The 22807-nt window shown below is 37.9% G+C and overlaps 1 protein-coding gene across 2 annotated transcripts in view; it reads right to left on the bottom strand.

The window, feature by feature from the left end:
• Nucleotides 1-13096: 13096 nt before the first annotated feature.
• The window catches only part of AGA (aspartylglucosaminidase), a 12367-nt gene continuing 2656 nt past the window's right edge, over nt 13097-22807 (bottom strand). Inside the window, exons 3-9 of one of the 2 annotated variants that reach the window (XM_017879106.1) lie at nt 22246-22358; nt 21042-21154; nt 19693-19807; nt 18552-18627; nt 16665-16772; nt 15529-15662; nt 13097-14129 (exon numbers count right to left, since the gene is read on the bottom strand). In XM_017879106.1, the coding sequence (XP_017734595.1) occupies nt 14029-14129; nt 15529-15662; nt 16665-16772; nt 18552-18627; nt 19693-19807; nt 21042-21154; nt 22246-22358 (760 nt within the window). In that variant the 3' untranslated portion in view covers nt 13097-14028. The remainder of the gene's footprint in view (nt 14130-15528; nt 15663-16664; nt 16773-18551; nt 18628-19692; nt 19808-21041; nt 21155-22245; nt 22359-22807) is intronic. The other variant, XM_017879107.1, reaches the window with a different exon arrangement.

Genomic DNA, 22807 nt, shown 5'->3' with positions numbered 1-22807 from the left:
GGCTGGTCTTGAACTCCCAGACTCAAGTGATCCTCCCACCTTAGCCTTCCAAAATGTTGGGATTACAGGTGTGGGCCACCACACCTAACCAGAATTACCTTTTCATTACAAATGTAGTAACAGTCACAGTGGCCAGTGTGGCAATCCAAGGATGCATGTAGCAAAATCTACAAAACGTGTGTTCATGCTATGATATGAGCATTGAGAAAGAATTGAGAAACTACTCATAAGTGCGGGCAGAAATGGAATGAGTGGGTCTGAGGATACTTTGAACTAGGCCACTATATAGTAAAACATGAATTCTGGTTTTTTGTTTGTTTGTTTGTTTTGTTCTGTTTTGTTTTGTTTTAGATGGAGTCTTGCTCTGTCACCCCTGCTGGAGTGCAGTGATGCAACCTTGGCTCATTGCAACCTCTGCCTCCTGGGTTCAAGCAATTCTCCTGCCTCAGCCTCCCAAGTAGCTTGGATTACAGGCACCCACCACCACGCCCAGCTAATTTTGTATTTTTGGTAGAGACAGGGTTTCACCATGTTGGCCAGGCTGGTCTCAAACTCCATCCAACCTTAAGTGATCCACCCGCCTCGGCCTCCCAAAGTGCTGGGATTACAGGAATGAGACGAATTTGTGGGTTAGACAATAACCTAGGGAGGAGGGAAAAATGGAGGAAATGTTGTCGATGTGACAAGTGGGTGGTTGTGTGTGTTTATGTGTGTTTTTCTATACTGGGTAATAAAAATAATGCCTAGATTTATAAGAGGACAGAAGGAAACCCTTCCGAGGCTCTTGAATTTGACTCTTCTGTAAATCTATGTCCTGAAAGAATAGCTACATATAAGCAAAGATCTCCAAATCCCTTTCTTCTTTCAGCAAGTTTTGTCATAATCATGACACGAATAATTCAGTTTTAAAAAACATAGCTGTTCTAGAATATGACTGTTAATGGAGCACTTGAAGCATATTCTGACTCAACAAGTCAAGTTCAAATAGTATTTGTGGGCATAAGAACATGGTTTTTTTTTTTTTTTATCTGCATCCAGACGTTCTACCCCTGGAAAAGTTTTGTGCTATGATTTTTTAAAAGAAATACTGTCTAGAGCTTTCACAGTGCTCTCTGCTGATAATCCTTAACCAATTAAATAGGACCCACCAGAGACCTTGTTCATAAAAGATTTACAGAAAAGTCACAATGTAGTTGAATTCAAAATGAAGAGTGTAAGATAAGTGAGCAATTTTTGAATAATAACATATTCAGTAAAAGATAAAACATATCACCTCGAAATACAATGGAACAACATTAAAGTAGATATCTTGGGAGACATTTCTCTCCCCTAACAACTCTTTAGAATAAACAGATTTCTTCAGGGTTACTTTGGAAGACTGTAACACTTAAAAGGTAATTGGGTCAACAATCTTGTTTTGAGACAACACTCTAGGGATGCACTCATCTTGCCTCCAAGCAACAGCATCATTTTGATAATTTGAAGAACAAAAACGTTAGTTTGATGGTCTCTGGCTGAACTGACACTTGTAGAGAAAGAAGCTGGTTTGTTTATTTCTAAGGGATATTGCATATCAAGACCTGAATTAATTCCATGCATTGACACACAATAATTACTGGTTTCCAGAAGAGGATGTTACTTTTGCAAGATTTTCTACTTTGTTTATTTTCTTCTTAAGTTAGGAACAACAGCAGTAGGAAATAAGGTCTACAGCAGGAAATGGGAGCCATAGAATTATAGAATATGGATTCTGCAGGAGAGAGCAGGAAGGGAGGAGAATTAAATACATTAAATTCCTAGTGTGTGTCAGGCACTCTGGTAGGTGCTTCATAATTTATCGTTGCTACATTAGTTTTATAAAGCACGTATTCATGTCCCTCATTTGGCAGATGTGAAAAAGGCTCAGAGAAGTCAAGTACTTTCTCCAAAGTCACCTAGATAATGCGGTAGCAGAAAAAGAATTCTAATTTAGGGCTGTCAAGTTCCAATGTTATTGTTGTTTCTAATTGAAGGCTGACTCAGGAAAAGAACTAGACATCATCTAGCTCTTTTCTAATTCTAGTGCACTGCTTAATTCTAATGTGCATATGAATCAGCACGATAGATCTTGTGAAAATGCAGTTTCTGATTCAGTAGGTGTGGGGAGGGGCCTAATATCCTGCATTTTTTAAAGCTCCCTGATGATGCTGATGGTGTTGGCTTGGGAACTACACTTACCGTAGATACTCTCTAGTTTGCCCTCTCAGGTTCAGCTGTAGAAACCTAATGTCTAGAGAAAGAGCCTAAGATCCCTAACTAGTGCTGAGTTTGAGCCGGTGTCAATGCCAAAAGGTGGTTTTGGAGGTAGCCCTCTTCTATTCTCCATCAGCCCGCCAAAGCAGACCCACATAAAAGTGCATGTACTTGGCCAGGCGTGGTGGCTCATGCCTGTAATCCCAGCACTTTGGGAGGTCGAGGCAGGCAGATCACGAGGTCAAGAGTTCGAGGCCATCCTGGCTAACACAGTGAAACCCCGTCTCTACTAAAAATACGAAAACTTAGCCGGGTGTGGTGGCGGGCACCTGTATTCCCAGCTACTCGAAAGGCTGAGGGAGGAGAATGGTGTGAATCCTGGAGGCGGAGCTTGCAGTGAGCCAAAATTCCACCAGTGCACTCCAGCCTAGGCGACAGAGCAAGACTCTATCTCACAAAAAAAAAAAAAAAAAAAAAAAAAAGTGCATGTACTTGCTGTGCAAATTCAGCTACAAGAACTCCCTAGGTCCCTGTTTCAATGGGATTGCGGTCCCTGTCTTCTATTGGAATTCTGGAGTCATCATCACTGTGAAACTGTGTTTTGACTTCCAGTTGGTGCTCCTTCTACTGTAACTGAAGTGTTACATCTCAAAGTGGGATGTACAAATGAGAAATGAAATGAAACCATTATGATTCCCCCACAGCAGGAGCCACAAACTCAAATGTCCATGGTCAGGTGGGTAATGTAAAGGAATAATGTGGTCTTTGTGGGTACTGACAAAACTGAGAGCTTGTGTCCATCCCAAGAGGGCAGCTCATACACACGTTCTGGTGATCACCACCATGTGGAATACAACCTTAATGCTGACTGATCTTCCAGGTTTTCAGAGAAGTTAGAAATATGGATTATTTTAAATAGACCATTTTGAAATAGTCTTTTTAGAGCAGCTTTGGGTTCGCAGCAAAATCAAGCAAAACATAAAGTTCTCATATACCACTGCCTCCCCATATTCTCCCCTGTATCAATATCCCTCACCACAGTGGTTCCTTTGTTACAAACCCGGAACCACATCCATAGTCCATAGTTTACATTAGCATTTATTCTTGGTGTTGTACCTCCTATGGGTTTTGACAAATGCATAATGACATGTACTGTGACAGCCCTAAAAGTCCTCATGTTCTGCCTATTCATCCCTCCCTCCATACTACTCCTGGCAACCACTGATTTTTTAAAAAATCTCCATAGTTTTGCTTTCCCAGAATATCATACGGTTGGAATCACACAGTAGGAGACCTTTTCAGACTGGCTTCCTTCACTTAGTAACACGCATTTAAGGTTTCTGCATGTCTTCTCATGGCTCAAAAGCTATTTTCTTTTTAGCAGTGAATAATATTTTACTATTAACAGTAAATAAATAATAAATATTTATATCTATTTATTATATAGAGTAGCTCATATTTATTGTACCACAATTTATTTATTCACTCATCTACCAAAAAACATCTTGGTTGCTTCCAAGTTATGGCAATTGTGAATAAAATGGTTATAAGCATCCATGTACAGGTGTTCATGTGGACACAAGTTTTCAACCCACTTGGGTAAATACTGAGGAATGTGGCTACTGGATCACATGGTAAGAGCATATTTAGTTTTGTAAGAAGCTGCAAAATTGTATTCTATTTTAATGTACCACTGTGCATTCTCACCAGTAATGAATGAGCGTTCCTGTTGCTCCACATCCTCCCCAACACTTGATGTTGTCAGTGTTTTGTTTTGATTTTGGCTATTCTAATAAGTATATAGTAGTATCTCATCATTTTAATTTGCATTTCCCTAATAACATATGATGAGCAGCAAATTTTCATATACTTACTTGCAATCTGTAAATCTGTATATCTTCTTTAGTGAAGTGTCTTTTCAAGTCTTCTGCCCATTTTAAAGTCTTGCTGTCCATTTTCTTATTGTAGCATTGTAAATGTTCTTTGTATATTTTGGATAACAATCCTTTATCAGCAAAGTCTTTTGCAAATATTTTCTCTCAACTTGTAGCTTGTCTTTTCACTCCCTTGATAGCATCTTTCACAGAGTAGAAGTCTTAAATTCCAGTGTATCAATTATTTTTTTCATGTATCTTGCCTTTGGTATTGTATCTAAAACTCATTGCCATACCCAGGCCCTCAAGATTTTCTAGGAGTTTTATAGTTTTGCATTTTTCATTTAAGTATATGCTCTATTTTGAGTTAATTTTGGGAAATGGTATAAGTTTTGTTTCTCAATTCAGTTTTCTGCGTGTGTATGTCTACTTGGTCTAGTACCGTTCATTGAAGAGACTATTTTTTTTCTCGATGGAGTTGCCTTTGCTCATTTGTCAAAGATCAGTTGACTATATTTATGTGGGTTTATTTCTGGTCTATGTATTTTGTTCTATTGATGTATATGTCTATTCTGTTGACAATGCCACAATATCTCAATTACTGTTTTTTTCCCCTAAGTCTTGAAGTCGGGTAGGGTCAGACTTTCAACTTTATTCATTGCCTTCAATATCGTGTTAGCTATTCTTGGTCTTGTACTTCTTCATATACATTTTAGAATCAGTTTGTCAATATACATGAAATAACTTGCTAGAATTTTGAATGGAATTGTATTGAATCTGTAGATCAAGTTGAGAAGACCTGACATCTTGGCAATATTGAGTCTTGCTATCCATGAATATAGGATATCTCTAAATTTATTTAGTTTTTCTTTGATTTTTTTTAAAGAGTTTTATAGTCTTCTTCATATAGATCTTGTACATATTTTCATTAGATTTATATGTAATTATTTTATGCTTTTGGTGATAATGTAAGCATTATTTTGTTTTTAATTTTAAATTCTATTTGTCCATTGATGGTATATTGGAAAGTGACTGACTTCTGAATACTAATCTTGAATGCTTCTATCTTGCTGTAACAGTTTGTTAGTTCCAGGAGATTTCTTATTGATTCTTTCAGATTTTCTAGATAGACAATCCTTCATGTTATCTGCAAACAAAGACAGTTTTATTTATTTCTTCCCAATCTGGATAACTTCTGTTTTCTTGTCTTATCTTATTGGACTGGCTAGGATTTCCAGTACAACGCTGAAAAGGAATGATGAGAGGGCACATAATTTTTTAAATTATCATTTTTAAATATTTGAAACAAAACTCTTTCTCTCTCTTTCTCTCTCTCTAAATACACACACACACACACACACACACACACACACACACACATATATTTATATGTTTTTTTTTTTTTGAGACAGAGTTTTGCTCTTTTGCCCAGGCTGGAGTGCAGTGGTACAATCTTGGCTCACTGCAACCTCTGCCTCCCAAGTTCAAACTATTCTCCTGCCGCAGCCTCTCAAGTAGCTGGAATTACAGATTTGCACCACCATGCCTGGCAAATTTTTGTATTTTCAGTAGGGGGTTTCACCATGTTGCCCAGGCTGATCTTGAACTCCTGACCTCAAGTGATCCACCCACCTTGGCCTCCCAAAGTGCTGGGATTACAGGTGTGAGCCACTGTGGCTAGCCAAAATCTCAAATATTTTTAAAAACTGGGCTAGCTAGACAAAATATATATGGAGATACATATTTGGCCAGAGAGCTGGCAGATTGTGACCTCTACCCCATATCCTTGTGTGGAAAAACTATGCACTTTCAGATTATTGGAATCAACTTCTTTTTTTTTTCTTGTTCTTTTTTTTTTTTGTTATTGAGATACTGTCTCACTCTGTCACTTAAGCTGGAGTGCAGTGGCGCAATTTTGGCTCACTGCAACCTCCACCTCCTGGGTTCAAGTGATTCTGGTGCCTCAGCCTCCCGAGTAGTTGGGGTTAGAGGTGTGTGTCACCACACCTGGCTAATGTTTTGTATTTTTAGTAGAGACGAGGTTTCACCGTGTTGGCCAGGCTGGTTGTGAACTCTTGTCCTCAAGTGATCTGCCCACCTCGGCCTCCCAAAGTACTAGGATTACAGGCGTGAGCCACCATGCCTGACTGGAATCAACTTTTTAAACCAGAACTGTTTTAGACGTGATCAGCATAATGATTAACTACTATATATTCAGGTATTTACTATACTGAAATGACTAAGAGAATGACTCTTATAAAAGCCCTATTCTAGTCTACATACCCTTCCAATAGCTAACTAGTGATAAGATTGTGAATGAATCTTTACAACTGGGGTTGCCAGAAACTAGAGATATTATAATAAATTACACAGATAGCTCAGTCTCAATACATGATGGGAGAAAGAGAGGGATATCTATGAGGCCCCAGTCAAGGGTTAAGTCTTGGACATGGTTATAAAATCAACCACCTCTTTCTTTCTTCCTTTCTCTCTTTGACAGCAAGATACATATAACAGAACATTTACCATCTTAACCATTATTAGTACTAAATTACCATCTTAGCCATCATTAACCACTTTCATCTTCCCTAACTAAAACTTTGTACCTGTTAAACAACTCTCCATGCTTTCTTCTCCTCAGCCCCTGATAACCACTCATCTACTTTCTGTTTCTATGAATTTGACTATTCTAGGTACCTCATCTCACTGGAATCATACAGTGTTTCCAAACCAAACTATCAGATATGTAATTAATTCAGAAAGGCTAGTTCAGAAGGCTAAACTTTTCTACCACTGCTTAGTATCTCAGTAAACAACCCTGCTTAAATCTTCGTTTTAGGATTGGTTCCTCTGAGAATATCTAGGATCCTCTAGGGTGTTGGAGGGAGAGGCATTCTCAATCAATTTTGGATGATAACATATGTATTTCTGCTTGTCCTTCAAGCAGAAATATTCATATTCATAGACTTCCTTCCCTTCCATTTTGTAAGTCTGCCATAGAATTTCAACTTGACTTGGGTAACTTGGCTTCAAAATGTTCCACTGACTAGGGGATTATTTGGTTGGCAATGGACTGTTAATCCAATTAAATAATAGCAGCTGGTAGTTCCTTTCCAAGGTGGCTAGATGAGACATCTGGGTGAGGTATGTCTACTTAATTATTTACAAAATGAGCCCAATCCAGAGAAAGGGGTAGGTGTTATCATGGTTTTTGCATCTTATTTTAACTGATAACTTATCTTCAAGTCATCTTTTAATGTGAACATATCAAATAATTCAAGCAAATGTTACAAAATATATGTTTTAAAAGTATTACCCTAGGCCAGGCGTGGTGGCTTACGCCTGTAATCCTAGCACTTTGGGAAGTCAAGGTGGGCAGATCACCTGAGGTCAGGAGTTTGAGAGCAGCCTGGCCAACATGGTGAAACCCTTTTTCTACTAAAAATACAAAATTAGCCAGATGTGTTGGCACTCACCTGTAATCACAGCTACTTGGAGGCTGAGGCAGGAGAATCGCTTGAACCTGGGAGGCGGAGGATGCAGTGAGCCTAGATTGTGCCATTGCACTCCAGCCTGGGCAAAAAGAGCAAAACTCCATCTCAAAAGAAAAAAAAAAAAGTTAAAAAAATTACTCTATACGTAATAGTCTATATTAAATGGGCTTAAGTTCTATAGCTGCCGTTCCAAATATGGATTGATCCTTTGTGACTCAGAATATCAGAATTATGAATTCAATTAATTTATTCACCATATCTATAATTCTGCATACAAATTAAATGTTAGGAAACCCAGTAAGTTAGTAAGAACATAGAGTGTTAAACACAACGTATTTTGTTTAAGAATATAGAAACTTGGGGTTATAATTTATGTATGACCTATGTTTTTGCAGAATTCTATGACTATACAGGAGATTATCTGAGTATTATATCCGACTTAGAATTTGAGAACCTTATGTTTTACTGCTGTTGCTGAAGAAAAGAAATGAAAACAGCAGACTCTTGAAGGATAGAATTAACGTGGTGTGTGCACCCTTGGAAGGGTAGCACCCTTGGTAGGATAAGCATGATCATAGGCAGAGAGAAATGATATGTTCTTGACACTAACTAGTCATGTCACCTCCTGAGTTATGCGTCACTTTTAAGTCTCAGCTTACCTATAAAATACAAGAGTTAGATTTCCGTAGTTGATCTCAAAGGTGTATTCTAGTCTAGTTCTATGATCCTATGAACCATTTACAGTTTCACATTTATGGTTAGCTTTAATGAGCCTTGATATATTAGGAAAATAATATGTAGGTATGATTTTTAAAAAAATCTCGTAGAGAAAGGCTTATGGAATTATCAGTGATCTTCTTATACCTCCACCTCCACTCCCCGTAAGAAATCACTATTGCCTTCTCCTGGTGATAACCTCCATATTCTAAAAGGGAAGTGATACTTATACCTCTTTTTTTGATTGAGTGTAGATGATGACGATTTTCCTCACACTGCCCATTGCAGTTAAATCACTGTAGAGAGAGAGATCCTTGCTTGATTTCCTATAAACATTGACACCTTTGTTTCTTGTTTCATTTCCTACTGACAGTGTCTCCTGATTTTCTATTTCGAAAGATGAGAATATTCATCATTTTAAACGTAGCCTGTTTACATTTGAATTACATTAGTTACTATCTGATTATTTTCTTCAAAGGAAAGAAGTTAACATTTAGATGTTTTGGATAGTATTCCCGAATAGAATAATGGTTCTTTTGAAAACTTTATCACAACTAATTCAATGTTCATTATATGAACTATTTGTAAAACAATCTCAGAAGGTTGTCCTTGGCTTTTGTCAAGTGATTCTTTAGTTTGAACTTGCAAAACTGCAGTCTTTGGTCTTATCTTCAATTTACCTGCAAGTCTACAACTTCTTTTAAATCTCAAATACGTATTGCAAGGGAAAGCAAATAATAACAAAATAAGGCTCTTTTACTAAGCACTGTTGACAGTATCAAGAATTGTGAAGGGTCAGAGGTTTCTCTCTACTTGCCAGCTAACAAGTTAGCTTGCCACAGCTTCATGAAAACAGGCAGAAAACATGAGACATGTGGGTCAGAGACGAAGGACATTATTAGTCACAGCACAGTAAGCAACATGACTTTGATGTTCTGATCCCTACTAGGGTCCCAGTGGGGGTACAGAGGGGCAGGTTCATGTGGATACTGCAAACAGTAAGTTTGCGTGCATCACAGCTGAGGGACCTCATGCTTAGGAAACCCCTGCCTTTTATAAGGGTTGCAAGCAAATCTGCCTAACCTTTGTCTCAAAGGGAGACATTATTTTTGTTGTACTAGATAGCAAACAAATATGCCCCTTGCCCAGGAGGGAAACGCTCTCTCAATCTTCCAAATTTTTTTTTTTTTTTTTTTTGCTATAGAAACATTCTTGAAAAGATAGTCCTGAACAAAAGCCAGCACCATGCATGCCTGAAGGAATTGCAGCTACTATGTATAAAATTACTTAAACCAAGGATGCTATTACCTTCCTCATTGGCTTTTGGTAGAATTAAATGATAATACATCAAAGTGCTTACTATTGTTAGGTGTTCAATCAATGCTGGCTACTCTTATACAATAGCACATAGTCAGATGAAAGAACTTTAATACTTGAGTTTCCTGCCTCCATCATAAAAATAATATATGCTTCCTGTTTTCCTTTTAAATAGACTTTATTTTTTAGAGTAGTTTTAAGTTCACAGCAAAATTGGGAGGAAGGTACAAAGATTTCCCTGATATTCCCTGCCCTCACACATACACAGTCTTTCTTCCACACTATCCACATTCCCCAGCAGAGTGGTACATGTTACAGCTGGTACACCTGACATTGACACATCATTATTGCCCAGAGTCCATAGTTCACGTCAAGGTTCACTCGGTGTTGTATATTCTACGGGTTTGGAGAAATGGATAAAATGACATCCACCATTTGCAGTATTAACAGAGAAGAATTTCACTGCCCTAAAAGTAGTCTGTGCTTTGCTGATTCATTCCTCCCTCCCCACAACCGCTGGCAGCCTCTAATCTTTATACTGTCTTCATAGTTTTTCCCCATCTGGTGTCATACAGTTGGAGTCTTATGGTATGGACGCTTCTTTTTTAAAAACATGCAAATATTATTAAGATAAAGTCACCCACAACCTTCCTACAAAGTAGTACCTTTAACTTTTTGATTAATTTCCTAAAATATCTTTCTAGGTATTTATTTTTTTAAAATTCCCTTTGTCCTTTAGAAAGTTTCATTTGTCACTAGTTTAATAACCTCCACATAAACTCTTTAAACTACTTAAGCCTGTTTAAGCTTTTTTTTTTTTTTTTTTTTTGAGATGGTCTCACTTTGTCATCCAGGCTGGAGCGCAGTGGCGCGATCTCGGCTCACTGCAGCCTCAACCTCCCAGGCTCAAGCAATCTCACCACCTCAGCCTCTGCAGTTAGCTGAAACTGCAGGCATGAGCCACCACATCCAGCTAATTTTGTGTATTTTTTGTAGAGACCGTTCCTACAAAATTATGTTACTGCCCAGGCTGGTCTCGAACCTCTGGGCTCACGTGATTCTCCTGCCTCGGCCTCCCAAAGTGCTGGGATTATAAGCATGAGCCACTGCGCCTGGCCTAACCATTCTTTATGTATCAGTCAGGATAGGGTAGTTTATACTGTGTCACAATAAAAAGGCTTATTTCTTATTCACACTACATGTGCATCCTGCACTGTCATGGGGTTCTCATTACGGTCACTCAAGCACAACCATCATCATGTTGTTAGGTTTGAAAAAAAATGCTCAGAAATCATGCCCAGCACATCCCATGGCTGGACCAGATCACGAGAGGCCAAAAAGAACAATCCTACCATGTGCCAGGTAGGCAGAGCTGGAAATGTTTGGTGAATAGGATTCGTGACAACCAGTTTACACTGTGGTTAGCAGAAATAAGAATCGACCTATCATTAGTCTTTTCTGCCCAGTTAAATAAGTGAAATAATTTTTTTTTAAGTTCCACGGATTAATCAAAGCAAATAAAGAGCATGAAACTACCAAAATCTTTATTTTATACCGTGGTTAACATTTTCCTCTTTGCCTATTGTGCTAAAAATACGAAGCACTTGAGTGAAGTTTATCCGAATCCTCTGGAGTATTAATCAAGAAATTTTAATATTGCTAATATCAAAATCACTTTCTTTTTCTAAGTGGGGCTGTTAAATTGAGCTAAGTGGATGCTCAAACTTATGCCCACTACACTCCTAGGCTATTCTATAGTAGTAATGTTATGAGATGAAAGGTGTAAGCAGAAAGCAGGAGAGAATAGAATCAGGTGGCAAGTACTTACACCTCTTTCCATATATATACTTACTATATACGTATATACACACACATATACATACATACTTTCTCTTTGTATATATCTACATATATCTATAGATGTTGTCACTGAAATTTTTATCCATTTAGAGAGAAATAGAATAGAAAAACTCAAATAAAAATCTAAGTGACAATGTGTTCGTTCTCAGAATCACATAGAAAAGTTGCTTAATCCACATATGTGCTTAGGACAATCTAGTTTCATCTTAGCAGTAGGCAAGTGAGAACATTTTTTTGTAAGGTCAAAGGAAAAAAACAAAAACAACTTGCCAGAATGGGGAAAATTCTGCAACTAGATCCCTTACCTTATGCTATGTAATAGCCATCAATACAACCAGGACAGATGTGAGGCAAACCACTAACTACTGTCTGGCATAAAAAGTTAAATCATGGTCAGGTGCGGTGGCTCACGCCCATAATCCCAGCACTTTGGGAGGCTGAGGCAGGCAGACCACGAGGTCAGGAGTTTGAGACCAGCCTGACCAACATGGTGAAACCCCATCTCTACTAAAAATACAAAAATTAGCTGGGCGTGGTGGCATGTGCTTGTAATCCCAGCTACTCAGGAGGCTGAGGCAGGACAATGGCGTGAACACGTGAGGTGGAGCTTGCAGTGAGCCGAGACTGCGCCACTGCACTCCAGCCTGGGCCACAGAGCGAGACTCTGCCTCAAAAAAAAAAAAAAAGTTAAATCATGATCACATTTTCCAAGGCTCCCTTCCCAAGTTACTTTCTTGCATTTCCCAATTTAGTGAACCACTTCCAAATTCAATGTATTTCGAATTGACTTACAATTCTCTTTGCCAACTGTGTTAATATTTCACCAGTTTCCTACATGTATTTCCCACGACCCCAGTGAACACTGATATTGTAACACTATGAAAGAAAGATGTTCCCTCTGTATATACCATCACTAGGGACACACAATTATTTTCAAAAGAAAGAAGACACATCTGTATTATTTAAATAACATTACAGTCAAAACTCGAACTTTAAAAATGTATTTCCAAAGTAGTTCCATTACTCACAATATAGGGAAATTATTTCTCTGAGGAAGAATGTGAGTTAAAAAGAAAACATCTTTTAGAAACATATGTGGATTGCTTTTGTCAGCTAAACTCATAATTTGCTGGGAAGTGACAGGCCATGAATACTTCATTCTCCTTTTCCTGGTGATTTTGTAAATGACTGCCTTATTTATTAATGGAAAGCAAATATGCAAAACGAAAGTATCATCTTAAAGTAACCGCAAGTTTAAATCTGGTTTTTTCTTTTTCCAAGGCCCAGCACCAGGTTTAAGCAGGTTAGCATACCTCAGGTAACCCTGAACAGTAAGATTCCCTCTCAGAGTGTGAAGCTGTAGGGCTGCCATTAGCAGTTGCTAATTCTAGGTTTCAAGTCCTCATTTATGAAGAATCTGATTTAGTGGCACAGAGGGCATTTTTAAAGAGGCTCCTCAGAGAATTCTGATACATAGCAAGGTGTATCAGAACAAGTGATCTACACTGTTCTTAAAACGATAGCTTTCTCCCCTAAATTATAAAGAACATTAAACATTAAGATGAGCATAGAAAAACAGCTAAAATTCTAAAGTTTGAAGACAATATTGTACATGTCCATTTATTAATGAATGTTGATTAAAAAGATGATTTTGAAGGAAAATGCTGCTGAGAAAGCACACACACAACTTCCGTAGAGTTGCCATACAGATAGTTGATCAGAAGTTAGGAAAACAAACCAAGGTAAACAACATATTTCTTGAGTTACTTCTAATTGCAATACCCACCTCTGCATAAGGGATTAGTAAAATTACAGTACAGATCAAGTTCCCCAAATCATTTTTAAAAGAAACGATCAATACTAAATATTAGCAGGTAAAACATCATATTTTTGTGGCTTTCGAACTTTCACACAGAGAGCTCCAAAAGAGGAAAAAAGCAAAGAAAATCAACACAATTCCTCATCAGAAGATTGCCCATATTTTCTAGTATGTACAAAACAAAGAGTATCTCATGTTCTTAATATCATCTTTCTTCCTCAAGTTTTTAGGGAATATTAAGTAAAACCAATAATCAGTGATAAGAGATGCATCACTGTGACATACTGAAATTCAATCAGGACTCATCATGCTGAGACTCTGCTGTTTTTTTCTTTGGGTCTGAAAAACTTGTATACTCTAATTATTTTAAGCATCCAAATATGATGATTCCTTTTGGGTTGAATATATCACTGTGGAAATACATCTCAAAGTAGCAATTTTTTACAACACTGATCAGAAATCCAAATGTCACTTAAAACTTAAATATATACAAAACACAGCCATATACATATCCATCTTCAGAAAATATAAAAAAGGTTAAAAAACAGATAAAATTTCAGATACAGAAAGTGCCACATCAACAGAAATTTATTTTTGTCTTTATTTTACAAAAAGACTTTAGAACACATGAGGAACACTAGATGATGACAGTGAGCAGCCTTTCCAGCCTTTGTTTCTTTCTTCTTTAAATACAGATGTTGACAGAAAAGACGGATTAGATGCAGTCCACTTTTTCCTCAGTTGGCTGATTTTTTTCAGAATTATAAACCATGAAACTAAACTGAGTAAATGTTGAAAGTTTATTACAAGCAGCACCTGGGGCCAAAAATGAAAGACGTTTGGTTAACTATAGGATGTACATACTTATAACCAATACAGATATTGCTTATTTGACTAGACACTGGCTACTGTATGCCTTATGTCTAAGTCACAGGAAGTACACTAGTGTCATCCTCCTCAGAACTAAGCAGTGAACAGTCCGTGAAAGGAACGAGGTAGCTGGTAAAATATCTTTGAACTTCAGAAAACTGGCTGATTTTTGTTATTGCTGTGGATCTACACACATGCCGTCATTGCTACTATTATTTAACTGTTCTTACATGTTTTCTTAGGAAAATTATTCAGGCACATCCCCCACATTTTATTTCTCTAGCCACTAGAACATTCTCATCATTCATTCATAACTCCATACCCCACCATTGCTCCCTATTCTTCTACTCTCACAGGAAGAGTCAAGAGTAATTTGTCATGACGCTTTGTCTAATCAAGTTCATCTTCTCATGCTCAAACACCTGGGGGAGGGTCCTCTTCAGTCATTAAATAGAAGAATCTAGTCAACTGTAAATTCATCCGCAATTATATAATTATCATTTTTTTCATTCTGTTAAATCCAACTTTGAGTTTTCTAATAAGGTTTATTTCTTAAGAGGGAATCAATAAAACTGCCTTATTTGATACATAAAGCTTTTCCCCTTCATAATTTTATTGACTTTTGTGTCTTACTGCTTAAAAAAGAATAAAGCATTCTTTAAACAAGTTTTTCAAATAGAGAACTGTGGGAAGTAAAAGATCAAAGAACAATAATAAGCAGTCCAACCTAATAAGTCATATTGATCAGTAAGCTGTGTATCTTCCCCATCTGACAATTCACTAATGAGAATCAGCAGTGGCTGATCTTAAAATGCTTTGAAACTGTGATAGGCTCATACGGAAAGTAAATGAAGCGAAAGACAAGCCTCAAACAGTGCAAAAATAATTCTGCTAACCTCTTTGGTGTACTAATTAGTAATACATTTTGCTCTTTGGAGCCCCGAGAAGATCTAAATGGCTGAGGCATTTAAATAATGAATAGAAAAGAAATAGGGAAGATAATTTATCCTTGTCTATTTTTAATTAGTATAAACATTTGACTAGATTAGCCTATGTCAACACGTACTGGAGCCGAAGCTAAACTTCATTTAAGACACATGTGAAAGATAAGAACTACTAGTCAGAGACTGGGTCATAGCTACCAGCAGTCAATCAAAAGAGGCTTTTAGGTATATTTTTAATGCTGTGGGTCTTGACAGATCATCAATTAACATTTACTCAATGCCCACTTAAGGAATCTCTTTTTCTGTTGAATATAGTGTATTGTACACAACAATATTTAAAAAGTGTATGTTTGATAAATATTTGGAAGTTCACACAAATACAAAATCCAAACACAACTTACCATAACTTCCAGTCACATTGGCACATATAACAGCCCCAAAGAATTCTGGAAAATACTTCTGGATTCTTGAAATCACTTTCTGGCAAGCTATGGTTGGATCTTCTCCTCCTCTCATGTATTCTACAGCTTGGTAGCTGATTGAAACAGAGGTGAAACTTCAGTGTCACAGAATAAATACTAACTCCAAATTGGGTTAAAGTTAGGAATTAAAACCACCAAAATTGCCATGAGACAGAATACACATAAATGAACAGGAGTCGGTTACTTCTAGTAAAGCATCCACAAAGCAAGTCAACTTTGATACAGTGTCTATCTTTTCAACTAATCCACCCATGAATTTAGATATGGAATACTATTTTTGACTTTGGCTGAATAACTGTCAGTAGTAATGGCCAGAAGTCAAAAAGAATACAGATTTTCAATGAGAAAAACAGCTACAATCAAAGGGGAAAGTAATGTGCATGGGCACAACGTCTAGCTAGGGTGGTGAGCTGTACATGATGACTGCGCTTCCTACTTTTACCATCAACTATCACAGCCCTGTTACTTGGTAGCTTCACATCAATTATCTAAGTAGATCATAAGTGTTCTCATCTGGGAAGCGGGGTGAGAAATACTACTTTATTTCACAGGACTATGATTACTTAACTTGAATGACTGTCATTATCAAAATGCTGGGCAACAAGCTTGTATGCAGTTTCAAAGCAGCTCTTACACAGAAATTCAGGTTACACAACACAAACATTATGTTTTCTTTTTTTCTTGAGACAGAGTCTTACTCTTGTTGCCCAGGCTGGAGTGCAGTGGCATGATCTTGGTTCACTGCAACCTCCGTCTCCCAGGTTCAAGTGATTCTCCTACCTCGGCCTCCTGAGTAGCTGGGACTATAGACTTGTACCACCATGCCCAGCTAAATTTTTTGTATTTTTAGTAGAAACAGTCAGGAGTTCGAGACCATGCTGGCCAGGCTGGTCTCGAACTCCTGAACTCAGGTGATCCACCTGCCTCAATCTCCCAAAGTGCTGGGATTACAGGTGTGAGCCACTTCACCCAGCCTCAAAAATTATTTTCTATCTTAAAAGAAAAAAAATATCTTCTCCAAAGGTCTCTAAAATTCACACACTAAGAAGTGATACCTTGGTAGGAAGCGCATCAATATATCACCATTCCCAGTGGCTGCGGCTGCCCCTGCAGTATCGTCAGCATAGGCTCCAGCTCCAGGCACTGGTGAGTCTCCTACACGGCTTTGAGAGAGTATTAACAATTTAGGGGAGGAAATCGAGTGTAAAACACATTAAGTCATAAGCTGTTCCAAATAAGGGATATTTCCACTTAGCCTCTGATACCGTTTTAAGTAAATTCTTCATCAGAACAAAGAACAGGTTTTCACTAGTTTTTGAACTAAGGTTTTCACAAACCTACATTAATTATCTAAGAATTTGTTATCAGATGTGGAGTGTAAAACAGCTGAACTCACAGAAACAGCGAATAAAATGGTGGTTACTAGAGGCTGGGGGAGGTGGACCTGGCAAGATGTGGGTCAAGGACACACAATTCCAGTTAGGCAGGAGGGAAGGTTCCAGAGGCCTACTGCGGATCATGCTGACTAAGGTTAATAACAATAGAGTGCACATCTGAAAACTGCTAAGCAGATTTTTTTTTTTTTTTTTTTTTGAGATGGAGTCTTGCTTTGTCATCCAGCAGGAGTACAATGGCATGATCTTGGCTCACTGCAACCTCTGCCTCCTGGGTTCAAGCGATTCTCCCTGCTTCAGTCTCCTGAGTAGTTGGGACTACAGACACGAACCACCAAACTCGGCTAATTTTTTTTTTTCTTTTTTTTTTTTTTTTTTTTTTTTTACTAGAGATGGGGTTTCACCACGTTGGCCAGGCTGGTCTTGAACTCCTGACCTCAGGTGATCCACCTGCTTTGGCCTCCCAAAGAGCTGGGATTACAGGCATGAGCCAACCCGCCCAGCTGAAAACTGCTAAGTAGATTTTAAGTGTTCTCGCCATAATAAAATTGGTATGTGAGATAAGAAGTTAAATAGCTTGATTTAGCCATTCTACAACATACACATACATCAAAATATCATGTTGTACACCACAAATACAGATAATTTTCATTGTCATTAAAATTAATTAATTTTTTAAAAGAACTTGTTATCAGTCAGGCATATACCAGGATGGTATAAATTTACAGTGACTATTCTATTATTACCATCCTTTATCATCTAATTTCCAGATTATTGCAACATGTTCAAAATTGGTTTCCCTTATCTACAATCTATTTCTGCTTCCTATGTAATGTGCCAAACTTCTACCAGATTTTTTTCTTGTAACAAATTTTTAATGCTTTTCTTTTTCAAAATTAAATCCAGAATGCCTTAAACTGACTTAAGACACCTTAAATCTGGCTCCAGTCTTCTCTTGCAGTCTTATCTTCCAATACCACTTCCCCTACCCCAAAAAACACACCCCCACACTCCCATACCCCTTCTTCCCTAGTCAGTGGGAGCCCTGAACACACACACACACCCCCAAACACCCACACCAGTGGGAGCCCTGAGCATGCACGCACACACACGCACACATACACACACACACACATTCTTTCCAAGCCAGTAGGGAGTTCTGAACACATACACACACATGCACCTTCTTTCCAAGTCAGTGGGAGTTCTGAATACACACACATACACACATACACACACACAACCTTCCTAGCCAGTAGGAGTGCTGAACTCAACTACCATGAGTCAGGGCTCATCTCTAAGCATCACTTTACTGGTGTTCCTAACTACCCCAGCTTAAAGCGATCACCTCTGCCACCCCTAAACCCTACAGCACTGGCTGTGACTCCCTGTCCTGTGGCACTCAGCAGACAGTACTGCATTTTCTTTCACACTCATTCATCGTAGCTGTGAGACTAGGGCTGTGCTTTGCAACCCCCATAGCACCTGGCATATATTGCTCTGCATTCAATGTATATTTGACAGCTCTGTTCTTTTGGAAACACTAACCCATGTATTTTGAATTTTATACCATTTGTAGATGTACCAGCAGCAATACGTCCTGTCTTATGGATTACAACCATGCCTAGAAGTTAAAAAAAAAAAATAAATAAACCACTGTAGGTGTATAAAGTTTACCTCAAATATAACCAAATAATTGAGCAGGCAGTAATAACTGCTGTGGTTTGAATGTTTGTGTTTCCCCAAATTCATATCAACATCCTATTCCACAAGGTGATGGTATCAAGAGGTGAGGCCTTTGGGAGCTGATTAGGCCATGAGGACAGAATCCCCATGAATGGAATTCATGCCCTTATAAATGAGGCCCCAGAGAGCTTCCTCACCCCTTCCACCATGTGAGGACACAGCAAGAAGATGCCATCCATGAGCCAGGAAACAAGCTGTCTCCAAACTCGGAACCTGCCAGCGCCTTGATCTTGAACTTCCCAGCCTCCATAACTGTGAGAAATAAATTTCTGTTGTTTAGAAGCCACCCAGTCTGGGTATTTTGTTAATTGCCATGGTAACAGGCAATTCACATTATTCATTATTATTAACAGATGGATGGGGCCTTTAAGAGGTGATTAAGGCTAAAAGGGCTTAATGCCATTATTGCAGGGAGTGAGCTCCTGATATAAAGGATGAGTTCTACCCAACTTCCTGTCTCATTCTCTTGACTGCCACCTTGGGATGGCCCTTGCCAGATGCCAGCACCTGTTCTGGAACTTCGCAGGCTCCAGAACTGTGAGCCAAATCAACTTTTGTTTATAAATTACCCAGTCTGTGGTAGTCTGTTATAGCAGCAAAAAACAAACTAAGACAAAGACTAATGTAAATTTTTAACATTATAACTTGGGAAAAGTTATTTAAGGTCACTAAAATACAGCAACATAACACTGCCAAAAAATGAAATATCAAATAAAGATTCAAAAATCCACAAGTGAATAGTCGTTGGGTTTTAGGTGTCTTGTATAAATAATTTACCAAATTTTATACAGTTGCTAAGACAAGACTAAGCTATCCATAGAGAGGCACACTTAACTGACAGTTAAAACAATCACAATCAACTTCTGGTAGAAGAATAGGGAAGAGCTACAGGAAGATAATTAACTAAACTTTATCCATAAAAACTGCACAAAAGGCAAATTACCAATAGTGTCATGACCACGATTATCTTCTGTTTCTTTATGGATAGGAATATCCTGCTTTAAGACACCAAGTGGTCTGTAGGGTCCGCAGTATTTTGAGGGGTCTGGTATAACATTCTGTAAACAAGATTTACAGAAGTTTTACTTCTTATAAAGGGTATTTTTAGAAACTGCCAAGAAATTATGTACAATCACTAAACACTAGCAACAAATCAAGAAAAGGCATGTGGTAACTTAAAGATAAGAATTAAAAGCTAAGAAATCACTAAGTCTCATATAAAAACAGATAAGGCAAATAATTGTACTGAATATCCATTCTAGTCTAAGAATTAAATAATATAGGTGAGGTATCTATTGCATGACACAGGTCCCTAATTTGTCTCTTTATATGCCTAAAATTCTCAACACAGTAGTAGATATAAAGTGTTTTAAAATTAGACATTAATCCTTAAACAAATTACATACACACTGGACCTCTAAATTTCAGAAATTTGTTTCTTGGCAAAGAATTCTGAGATTTAAAGTAAAAGATGTTTTAAAAGCTTTTATTGTTTTTTCAAAGCTAGGTTTATGTGAATATATTCTAAGTTGTGCTTTAAGATATCTTTATAAATCTTAAAGGCTCGAGAATATAACGCAAACTCATAAATTTAGGTTGTGTATGTAGACTGATATTAAAACAAGAAACCTATTCCTATTCCTCATGTCTTACACATCAGTGCACTAAGTGCCTCCCCTAACTTCGTTTTATGATTAGCCTCTTTCAAGTGCTAACCCAAGGGACTTCTGACTTGATGGCTACTCAAAAGTAATTAGGACTTAGGGAAGAAATAGATGAGAGACTAAGATATCCCACAGAAGGACTCTGTATGGCAAAGGCAAACTGATTCATGTTAAAAGTCCCATTAAAGACAAATCATTCCACTGGTAACATACTAGACATGTAATATTATATGTTCTCAAGTCAAGAACAAGATATTGGATATACTGCACACAGATAAAATCTAAGAAATATTTTAGACTCCTAGTTTCCAAACTGATTTTTTAGACTTAGTTACAAGGAAATACAAGCAGCAGCCCTGATTGAGGCAGCCACCTCCACATGACAGAAACTTCAGTTTGAAAACTGTTGCAAGAGACCAGTAGCTCTCCATGCTGGATATGCATCCGATGCAGCTAGAGGTGTTTCAGGAATATCCATACCTACAGAGTCAACTAAACTAAAACCACTGGTTCTAATGTACAGCCAGGATGCTAACCAGCACCCTAGACAACAGGCAGGCAACAGTGAGCAGAAAGGATGTCATTTAATATCTTAACTTATTTTTTTAAATTAAATACGTGTGCATACCCTCCAATAATTTGGCTGGCAATTCCGAGCAAGCCAATCTGAATGAAGAGCTTGAGAAGCACTGGTAGATAAATCTTCATTGACAAACCCCATACTTTCGGCAAATTTGGTGGCTGGAGATTGGAAAAAAGGAAAGTGTAAATTATTCGAGTATTGTCTTTTCAACAAAAATATATGTACTAGAGGCATTCTGGGTCAGCAGCATCTTAAGAGAGCTACACAAAGACTTTCGAAGGAGTATTCATACATGAACGGTTTTAAGAGACTCAATTTTTACACCTTCGATTTCCTTATGTCCTTCCTAAAACTGATCTACTTAAAGCCGTTGGGGTATGCATTACAAGAGCTCTCATTCTGGCCGGGTGCAGCCGCTCATGCCTGTCATCCTAGCACTTTGGGAAGTGGAGGCAGGTGGTCAAGAGATTGAGACCATCCTGGCCAACATGGTGAAACCCCGTCTCTACTAAAAATACAAAAATTAGCTGGGCATGGTGGTGCGTGCTTGTAATCCCAGCTACTTGGGAGGCTGAGTTAGGAGAATCACTTGAACCCAGGAAGGGAAGGTTTCAGGAAGCCGAGACCGTGCCATTGCACTCTAGCCTGGGTGACAAGAGCGAAACTCCATCTCAAAAAAAAAAAAAAAAAGAAAAAAAACAAAGGAGTTCTCTTCCCACCTCACCTCCTCCACAATTTTCCTCCTTCCACTTCACAAAAGAAAAGTCACACTTCTCACCAATACTGAGTCTCAGAATTGCACTGAAACTAGACTGCAATGCCTGCATATAAAAAAAACCTTTGAGACACCAAAGGAACAACTGAATTCCAACGAATGGGTAGCAGATCCTTTTACTTGACAGGTAGTTTCTAATTCTGTAGATGCTACAAAATTGAGGGAAGACTACTGGAGTTGTTAGATAATAGATCATAAACAATACATTTTGAGTACAGGTCACTGTATGGTTTTTGGTCTGTAACTTGGAAGGTGTTCAAATAACAGACACCGCCATAGCAAAACTTCCATTCCCTTCTTCTTAGAGATGAAGAAGTAAAGAGATTTAGAAGTTACTTATCCAGTTAAATAGATGTTAAGTAAAACAGCTGGGATTTGAACTTAGGTCTGCTTTTATCCATGATTTTGTACTATTTTTCAGTGAAAACTATAGTCAAAAGACTAGAAAAATTTTCAGTGTAGTTAAAACAATACCTGACTCTCCTACTAAAAGTGTGTGTGTTGTATGTTCCAGTACTTTCCGTGCCACACCAATAGCATTTTTAATTCGTCTAAGATCTCCTACTGCTCCTACATCCATAGTAGTGCTGCAAGAAAATAGAATGCAGTTAAGAATTAAGAAGTTTTCAGAGGTTCATACATTAAAAACATTGCTTTTCTCCAATCAACAGTGTTTTGCAGTTAAACTCCACCATCTTAACACAGAAGTGACAGCACATCCATGAAGTTCATATAGATTCCCACAATCGGACAAAATTAGGGAAAAAATAGAAAATCAACTTGCCATATAGCACAACAGCACTAAAATTCTCAGTTTCTCCAAGCTAATTTTAAATATGGCTTTTGAAAGGGGCCTGAATGCTTCAGGTCAGGCAAACCACAGGATTTGTGGACAGCAGATAAACGATTGTTTATAAGGTCAGAGACATAGTTTTTTAGCTTTGCATTCTCCCGGTTCTAAGGAGACTACCTATCTGTCCATGTGATATTTCTATTACTCTGATTTTTTTTTTTTTTTTTTTTTTTTTTTTTTTTT

Source organism: Rhinopithecus bieti, unplaced genomic scaffold (assembly GCF_001698545.2).
Source record: "Rhinopithecus bieti isolate Rb0 unplaced genomic scaffold, ASM169854v2 scaffold_9996, whole genome shotgun sequence".
NCBI lineage: Eukaryota > Metazoa > Chordata > Mammalia > Primates > Cercopithecidae > Rhinopithecus > Rhinopithecus bieti.
The sequence above is the reverse complement of the archived record's forward strand: the minus strand, read 5'-3'. Positions and strand labels throughout refer to the sequence as shown.